General features: G+C 36.2%; 2 protein-coding genes across 4 annotated transcripts in view; one reads left to right on the forward strand and one right to left on the reverse strand.

The window, feature by feature from the left end:
• Window positions 1–10000, forward strand: part of LOC124423173 (26S proteasome non-ATPase regulatory subunit 1) — a 63026-nt gene that overhangs the window by 40825 nt on the left and 12201 nt on the right. The window lies entirely within an intron of this gene.
• The window catches only part of LOC124423174 (dopamine receptor 2), a 68858-nt gene that overhangs the window by 3666 nt on the left and 55192 nt on the right, over window positions 1–10000 (reverse strand). For both annotated transcript variants that reach the window (XM_046960661.1, XM_046960662.1), the window contains exons 4-6: window positions 9515–9950; window positions 904–1436; window positions 1–322 (exon numbers count right to left, since the gene is read on the reverse strand). The exon at window positions 1–322 is cut by the window's left edge and continues 3666 nt beyond it. In XM_046960661.1, coding sequence (XP_046816617.1) covers window positions 1–322; window positions 904–1436; window positions 9515–9950 — 1291 coding nt within the window. The remainder of the gene's footprint in view (window positions 323–903; window positions 1437–9514; window positions 9951–10000) is intronic.

The following is a 10000-nucleotide window of genomic DNA, read 5'->3' on the forward strand; positions in this document are numbered from 1 at the left end:
ACAACACCGAGTACTTTAGTAGCTTTTTGCTCGAGTCTTATGATCCTACCGTGTCTCGAGCTATTCCTTGAAACAACGCTACTCGTTCTCGAATGATGAGCACGTACACCACTAATACCGGCACCACTACCACCACTAACACCACCACCACCACCACCACCACCACCACCACCACCACCACCATGTCTTATGGAACATGAGGACGATGGATTACTACTTTGATTCGAAGACGTACTGGTTGCCGCGCCATTGTGCGCGCGCAATGTCGCCGCACGTCGTAATGGTGTCGTCCTCGTACTCGCCAATTGAGTCCTCGTACTACCTGTTGACAAATATTATCTAATATAATTTACATTTATCAAATATTTTGGAATTATATATATATATATATATAATACGTACACACATATATATGTGTCTGTGTGTGTGTGTGTATGTGTATACATGTATATATATATATATTTGATATCCTTTATATTTTATATCTGATATCGGAGTATCCTTCATATTGGCACCAAAAAAAAAGAAAAAAAAAGAAAAAAAAAAAAGAGAGAAAAGATAAGAAAAAAAAGGGAAAGAAAAGAAGAGATCACGACATAGAAAAAATATAATTGATAGAAATATTGCGTTTAATGCAATTTCGTTATCACGCCGCTAAAAAGAAATTCCAACCGCGCAACCCCAATACTTTTTTTTCTTCGAAATTCTGAAAAATATATTACAGGTTTTCTTTTTTTTTTTTTTTTTTTTTTTTTTTTTTTTTTTTTCTTTTTTTTTTATGAGCTCAATAGAAATCGATGGGTCACAGTTATGTGAGGTTGGTATCGAACGCATTTAAAGATTGCGAATAAAAAGGAAGAAAAATGATCGTATGATCGAACGATGATAAAAATTGAGACTCACCTAAACTAGAACCACGTCTTCCTCCTCTCCAAGTTACGATCGAATTCGTTCCTACGAGTTCGTTGCTTCTTCCGCTGTTCTTTCTACCAAGTAGATTCATTTCAAGTGTTCTCTCAGTAATAGGCTTCATCGTTTCGCTCGAAACAATGACGATCTCGCTAGGTTGCTGGGGTATTTGTTTCTTTGAGGATTCACCGAAATACGGACAGGTGCAGGGAGGTGGCAATGCTATCATCGTCGTACTTTCATTGTCAGATTTTTCCGAGGATTTTCTTGATTTTGTGGTATCCTCGATATTGGCCGAACTTTTTCTCGATGAAGAGGATCGCCTGAATGCCATTTGTTCGTGAAAACTGAATGATCTCTTACGGGACATCTTCGGTGTTATAGAATCTGTTCTTTCGAGATGTCTCTCGTTGTACGTCGATGCTCTACGTCGTTGTTTCGGAGCTATCGGTGAACTCATATCGTCCTGACCAATCGACAGACTCGTCCTTGAACCCGACGCACTGCTTCCTCCGCTATCGCCGCTGCTGTTAATAAAAAAACAAAATAATAGTAATAATAATAGTAATATAAAGATATACATTCTGTTCGTTAGTCCGAGCAAATAGATATACAGAAAAAAGAGAGAGAGAAGGAATTGTAGGAAAATTGGATGGGCTTATTGTTTTCTCTTTTTTTTTTCTTGTTTCTCTTTTTTTTTTTTTTTTTCTTCCTTCTCCTCCCCCAACTATAACATGCAACATCGAGCTATAAATTAAATATAAATTAAATTTCATCCTATTCTCTTTTCTATCTCAAACGTTAACGTTTTTCGATAATAACATTCGTCCGAAGATTTTCCAAACGATATTTGGTTTTTTTGATAGGGCATTCTTTAAAATAAAGAGAAAGAGAGGTGGGGGTGAGTGTGTGGGGCGGAGGAGGGGAGAGAGAGAGAGAGAGAGGACGCGTTAAAAAGCCAGCTGCATCGGGCGTTCTTGACATATATCCATCGTTGGACGTTCGCTATCGATTTCACGAGGAGACTCGTCGATGATGCATTTTTACGATAAGCGAAAGCAACGGGTGGTGAACTTCTCATAAAATTTTATTTTAATGTCGTCAAAAATTGGGGAAAACATTCGATCAATCGATCGATCGATCTATCGATAGATTGTTTTGTAATTGACAATTTTTATCTTCTTATCGTCCTTTCAATCCTACCTTTGCATTATGTTCATAATAGCGGTTTGTAACTTTTACGAGTTATTGCATTGGCAAGCGACGCAATCCAAATAGGATTTGGATTGTAATATTTTCTTACGATATAACACTTTTAATCCTATCTTTTTTTAAAGAAAGAATAGAAAGAAAAAGAAAGAGAAAATAAAATTTATTTATTCACTCTATCTATCTATCTATCTATCTGTCTATTTATTTGTTTGTTTTCTTTAAGAATTGTTTGTGAAACAGATTCGTTTCAATTCATAAAGGAAGGATATTACAATTAGTTTAGACTTTGATACGATATCCGGAAAAATGGCTACTTTCGTAAATCGAAATTAATTATCCGAGAGAGAGAGATGAGAGAGAGAGAGAGACAGAGACAGAGAGAAAGTAAAGTAAAAATTGTGATGATTAAAAATTTGTTCGGATTATTATCGACCATTCACAATATTTATCCATTGAAATATTTTTATCCAAATTTTTATCCAATCTCTGAAATACTTTTAGAAAAGAAAGTTAACTTTCTTGTCTCGAGTTAAAGCATCTTGTACACTTACATGTACAGATAGATAGACATTTTACACATGTATGCATCCATATATATATACATATTTCTGTGTGTATGTAATCACCCTCAGGCTTTTTAGTAGAATTCTCGCGAAAAGTGTGAAAATGTCGGATGATAGTGGGAAGCCAGGATACCGTTATATATGTTGCGGTGACGCGGTCTCAAAGTGGATTGCACTTAGCTACCGGCATTCAAAGTGCAAAACGGACTCCAGGGAAGAGAGAGGAGTCTCGTTCACCTCGTGGTCGCACCTAAGTAAACTTCTCTCTATCTATCTCTTTCTCTCTCTCTCTCTCTCTCTCTATATATATATATATATATATATATATATATATATATATATATGTGTGTGTGTGAGTGTGAGTGTGGGTGTATGTGTGGAGGAGGTGAAACTCTGTAATAAAGGAATGCACTTAGGTCGTGTCTCTAAACGCATTTCCACCTCGATCGAGTCTCACCTTCGCTAAAGCCTAATAATACCATTTTCCATCTCGTTTCCACAACTTACTCTTACTCTTTTCGTTTTCTTTTTTTCTTTTCTTTTCTTTTCTTTTCCTTCTTTTTTTTTCTCTTTTTCTTTTTCTTCATTTCCTTCCTTTTCTTTTATTTCTCTATCTCCCTGCGTCTCCTACTCTATTTCTCGTTTCTAAACGAAATTTAAATCGTACCGAACGAGAGGCACTTAAGCGAGTTTACAAGGGGATAAAATAAAGCTCTACTAACTTACGGTTTTCGTGTTCTGGCATCGTTAAAAGGCAGGAAGGTGTCTTTTCACGATTAAGTACTGACTCCTCCTTACTCCCCTTTCTCTTTCTCTTCGTCTAATCGTCGAGGAGGGAAATAGAGAATGGTAGAATGAAAATGAAGAAATAAAAGGAAAGAGAGGAAAGAAGAATTTCAGGAGAGTCCAGACGTGACAAGTAAAGATGGAGGTTGGCCGGCCAATTTTTCCAGGACGAAAGCGAGAACACGTCCAGTAGTTCGATAAATCGTTCCTTGCGCCGGTTTAAGTGGATCTCTCTGGTGGATTCGTTATGGGAAAGAGAGATTACCTACGTACAAACCTGCTCTCTCTCTCTTTCTCTCTCTCTCTCTCTTAGTTTCTTGAATTATAGCCCCGGTAACTCATACAAATCTACAACATTCGATAATGCCTTACCATTGGTCGGTCTCTCTCTCTCTCTCTTTCTCTCTATCACTATCTCTATCTCTATCTCTCTCTTTCACACTAGTTTCAGTTAATTGTAACTTTAAACGGTAAGATAGACGAAGGAACCGGAGAAACGGGACCGAGGTTTAGAAGAGTAATAGACATGAATCACGTGCTATAACCAACACACGTCGAAATATTAAATGATTTTGTATAAAATTGCATTTGACTACCAACGAAAAATTGTCGATTATAATTTATTTGATAGTCGAAGATTAACGTTAAAATGACAACTTGACCGAGATCGAAGATATCGAAGACGTTTAAAAAAGTTGAAACGTAACGATTAAGAAAACCATCTTTTATGATTTTGTATGATATCAATGAAAGGGTTAATCGAATAAGTTATAAGATTTATCGTAAAAAAAAAAAAAAAAAAAAAAAAAAAAAAGAAAGAAAAAAAAAGAGAGAAAGAAGAAAAAAGAAAACAAAATTTATATCCATTATGTATTTTCGTATTTTTCATATTACCTTTTCAAGATCTCTTGTAATATCTCTTTTGTACGCGCTTATGTGAGAGATAGAAAGAGAGAGCGAGAGACAGAGAGAGAGAGAGAGAGAGAGAGAGAGAGAGAGAGAGAGAGAGAGAGAGAGAGAGAGAGAGAAAGAGAGAAAGAGAAAGAGATATTCAAAGTGTATTGAAAATTGCAAAGCTCGGCTTTGCACTCACGCCGTTCGAAAGATTTAATACGACAGATGTATGCAATGGTACTTAGTTTCACAATGGGAACTTGTCTCCTTTCATTGGGATCGATACGAAATTCTCTGCAAAGAGAAACGCGCGTCTCTATCTATCTATCTATCTATCTATCTATCTTTCTTTCTTTTTTCGTTCTCTCTCTCTCTCTCTCTCTCTCTCTCTCTCTCTCTATCTATCTATCTATCTATCTATCTCTATCTCTATCTCTATGTCTATCTCTCTTTCTCTTTTTCTTTCTCTATCTTTTTCTCCTGAAGACGAGTCTATAACGCCTTCTCAGTATTATTCCGCAGGTTTCTTAATGTACAATTCGATTCCATCTTCTTCTACCCCTTCCCCTTCTCCTAACCCCTCCCCCATCATCTCCATTTTTTCCCCGATCCCCTTCGCGTTAAATATATAATTCAAAAAGCGTTCTTTGAGACGCTCCTTGCAAAAGTGAACGGAAAGAAAAGCACGACCGAGATATTTTTCTCTTTTGATTAAACGAAAATATGATAAATAGATGAGGTATTTTTTTTTTTTTTGGTTCTTTTCTTCTTTTTTTTTTTTTTTTGTATTCCTTTCTTTTCAATCGTATAAGATAGAGTAAGAAGCGCTAGTCGAGCGTTAGATATATAACGATTATTATGTATTATTATGAAAAGGTTTTTTTTCATTATCCTCGAATACTTTCGCAAAATTGGCAGGATGATAGGGGGAAAAAAAGAAAAGAAAAAAAAAAAAGAACAAAATTTAATGGAAAGTTGGTTTTTTTTTCTGTTTTCTTTTTTCTTTTTTGTTTTTTTTTTTTTCTTTTTTTTTTTTTTACGGGGTAGGAAGAAAAATTCCTTCAAGGGTTAAGCGTTACCATCCAACCTTTTCGAGTTTAACGAGCCACTGGCCTTTGGTAACGTCGAAAGAATCTTCTACGATCGATTACCCTTTCATTCAAGAGGATGATTTTTCCTCTCGAACGATCGAAATTTGACGATAGATCTTCGAATGGCTTGGCGCGAACGCAATGAAACCTTTCTCTCTCTCTCTCTCTCTCTCTCTCTCTCTCTCTCTCTCTCTCTCTCTCTCTCTCTCTCTTGTTCTTTTCTTTTCTTTATCACGTGAGAAAACTTTCCTTTCTTACGACACATCGCTTCCGTTTCACCAGAAAATATATTCCTACGTGATATCAACGAGGATTAGGAACAACTTTCATGGATTAGGTCAGGACTTTAGGATGGCGAAGAGAAGAGGGGATAGATAGGAGTATAGGGGAGGTGACAAGGGAAGGAAAATTGGAGAATCAACTGAAATTGAGTTGATTCGTTCAAAACTTTTTGACGATACCTTTTTTAACGTCATCTTATCCTTCCAATCAAAAAAGTAAGAAAGAGAGAGAGAGAAAGAGTCAGATAGACAGAAAACTAAAATTCAAAAAGTAACCATTCTCGTTAAGCGAAAGCTGCAGATTGGTATTTCTCTCTCTCTCTCTTTCTCTCTCGCTCTCTCTTTTTCTCTTTCTCTCTCTTTTGTTCAAATCGACGAATTTTCTGAAGCAGCTTTTTCACTTTCGTAAAAAGACAAGAGAGAGAAAGAGAGAGAGAGACAAATACAAGACTCGACTGATGAATTCAATGAAATTTTAATCGTCGAGAATACTGAAACAATCCGTGCTAATGAAGTATTCGCTTTCTATCTATCTAGGTTGTGTTAGAAGTTGTGACTTTGCATTTAGAAACTGAAATTTCAACGGATTATCTAAGTACATACAAATACATGTACATATCGTTTCGAACGTAGAACTCGATCGTTGGCGATTAGATCTTCGCGAGTTTCTGCGTTAAAGAGACAGTAGGATAGGGCGGGATAAGAGAAGAGAAAGAGAGAGAGAGAGAGAGAGAATTTTTAAGAGTTAGTACTAATGACTTCGCGATTACGTTTAATGATCCCAACACTCCCCTTGAAGGCTCTTAACGTCTCCGCGAACGTTTGCAGGATAACTTATGCTCTTTCGTAAAGTGCGATTACTCCTCGCTATCTCTCTGCTCGCATATACACAATAAAATGGAAAAAAAGAAAGAAAAAAAGAAAAAGAATTAGCCCCATGAGTGCAATTACTTGGCCTCTATTTTTCTTTCCTCTTTCCCTCCCTCTTTCTCTCTCTCTCTCTCAAGAAAAGATGATTATACCGCGGAAGTACTAGAAACTTCATTAAAAAAGAAAAAAGAAAAAGAGAGAAAAAAGATTTCGAATTTTTCCATTTTATTCTAATCGTTAATATCAAATTCTTTTTTCTTTTTTTTATCTTCGTCGACTTGGTTAGATTTAAGGGTTAAAAAAAAAAAAAAGAAAAAGAGAGAGAGAGAGAGAGAGGATTAAATTTAATTACTTTTCTTTTCTTTTTCTTTCATTCTTTCATTTTTCTCTTTTTTTTTTTTTTTTTTTTTTACATCGTATATAGTATGTCCCCATCGAGTTAGATGAATCTACGAACGATAACAAATAGCCAATCTCGAGTATTGTTCGATCTCTTTCTATCCTTTTTTTCTTTACTTTCTTTCTCTCTCTCTCTCTCTCTCTCTCTTTCTCGTGGAGCAAACCACTCGCAAGCTACCAGAGTGGATCACGAAGGGAGCGTGGACTGGAATATCAAACCGTTGTTTCCTTCGTGCACGCTAGATCCAACGAAAAATAACATAAATCGTTCAATAGAAAGAAAAAGATTCTCAACGTTAAAGGATGTGTCATATCTCTTACAAAAGACAAAATACTTCGTGATCGTTCGGATATTTATATAAATAAATAAATGAAAAAAAAAAAAAAGAAACAAGAGAAACAGAAAAAAGGAAAAGAGAGAAAGAAGAAGAAATAGAAGTAGAATAGAAGAAGAAAAAGAAAAAGGATATTCTTTATGGATATATAAGTTTATACGAGACTTTTGAAAGTATTCGGATGTTGCCTCGTTTCTCTTTAGAATGGATGTCATTTTCAAGGGTCTAGACACGTACGACATTAAATTCGTTTGTAACAAAGCGAATAATAACTCGAGTTGACGTACGTTAACCGCAACGGCGGAGCAGTCAACGGCGTCGGTGCATTTACGAACTGACGCAAATTCAACGTGCATATACTATTTGACTCCTTGTGTCAACCGATAAACTTTCGCGAACGAATCGAGAAAGTTCGGGTATATAACTCGTGCGGCAACAATTTTTCTCATGTCATGTATTCTCTTCTCTGCCGTTGCCGCCGTCCACGGTCCACGGTTAGAGTAAAACGTCTACAGGCGGAAAACTTACTCTCTCTCTCTCTCTCTTTCCCTCTCTCTGTCTCTATTTACCTATATACCTCTACAGCTATTTCTACATTACGTATTTTCAACGTTTCACGCTCCTCCTCCTCCTCCTCCTCCCTCGCCCCCCTCCACTCGAATATCCCGTAGAAAATGGTCGAGAAAATAAACTAGAAAAATAGACTTACGTTTTATTCCGTCAGGATCGAATCGATCGACGGAATCCAAGCGAAAAATACCTTCTTCTTATTCCCGAGTTCAGAGTTATACAAACTCAATCTACGGATTTACTTTTATATAATATAAACCTCTCCGTCCCCACCCCACCCCACCTCACTCCTCCCAATCCCCGACCCCGTCCCTCATCCCTCTCGATAGGTCGATAGATACTGTTAAAACGTGATCGCAAATATTTGCTCGTAAACGCGTCTCTCGAGTTTTTCTTTTCCTTTCTCGCTACTTTCTCCTTCCCTTCCCCTCCCCTCCACACACACACACACACACACACACACCTTTCCTATCCTCTTATGTTATACCACTCGCAAGTCTCTTTGGATGGGTTTTTCTTTCTTTTTATACAAATTCGCATTTATTATATTATATCTCTAGAGTTTTACGTACGCTACTAACGTTCTTAACGTTTTCTCGTAAATGAAGGATAAAAAAAAATAAAAAAAAAAAAAAAGAACAAAAAATATATATTTTCAAGAAAACCGTCGAATAGGCCAATCTCTTTTCCCACTTTTATATAGAAAACTTTACGTTTTGTTTTGTTTTTTTTTTATTTTTTTTTTTTTTTATTTTTTTTTTTTTTTTTTATCGTAAGAAGATATACGACGTGCTCGCATCATTTATGCTTGATCAATGTGAACGTATGATCTATTTATGTACATAAGTACATACGTATGTAGGAATATATATGTACTTATGTATCAAGGTATATAAACAAATACACGCACGATTAGTCGAATAACGGATGCATTGAGGAATAGTTTGGCATATAATCTGTAAAAGGAACGATATTCCATCTCACCACAGACATAGAAACGTGGTTATCTCCAAGAGCCATTGTAATGGAATAGTTGCTAAATATATATATATATATATATTTATATAAATGTTCAAAATAGTTAACCATAAGGCTTATAAGCTGTGTAAGAGGTTGATATTCTTTTTTAAAATTTCATTTAATTTTTCTCTCTCTCTCTCTCTTTTTCTTTCTCTTTCTCTCTCTTTCTCTTTCAATCATCGACTCGTTCACGTATACTTTCTATGAGAACCGAGAAATCTCTTTCAACAAAGTTACCACGATGTTTCTCAGCTTCCTTTCTAATTGTAAATTCTCCGTCGTTGGTTCTTCGTTAAGTTCACTGCTAGCGACAGAATTTTCATCAGCGAGACGGTCTGCTGACTATGAGAACTTCTGTTTTTAACATTGACTCAAAAGCTTTGGGATTCGAAATAACTCGAGAATAATGTATGTAACACAAATCGCATGAACGTACACAGATATACCTGCATATACATATATACATACATACATACATACATACATATATACATAAAAGAAATTTGAATAATAAGAAAAAGAACGACGACGAAAGAAAAAGAAAAAGAAAAAGAAAATAAAAAAGAAAAGAATTACATCGTTACCCGTTTCGAAAGCTGCACCGATGTTGCCGATGATGTTGTTGCTGATGATGATGATGTTGCTGTTGTTGTTGTTGTTGTTGTTGTTGCTGTTGTTGATGATGATGAAGTTGATGTTGATGGTGTTGATGTTGTTGAAGACCAGAAGAATGGGCACCCGAAGATGTTGATGATCTGCCTGTCCTAATTGGAGTTTGCGTTAACGGACTTGCTATACCTTCCAATCCTTTGGACAATTTTAACATTTCCGCACCGAAAGCGTGAAGAGCAGACATCGTCGAAGGTGGTGGTTCACTTTCAGGAAGCCATAATTCGTGGGTGTCGAGGGTTGTTAATTCCGTATCGGTAGAGGTACCAGAGGTATGCTGAGGAGTACCACCACTTCCGGCTGAGCCCTTATTCAATAGAAATCTCTTCCACGTGCCACGCCTCTCAAGACCTGTTAAATACGATTATTCCATTATTGTATTTTATCATATTTATAGAGTG

Source organism: Vespa crabro, chromosome 3 (assembly GCF_910589235.1).
Source record: "Vespa crabro chromosome 3, iyVesCrab1.2, whole genome shotgun sequence".
NCBI lineage: Eukaryota > Metazoa > Arthropoda > Insecta > Hymenoptera > Vespidae > Vespa > Vespa crabro.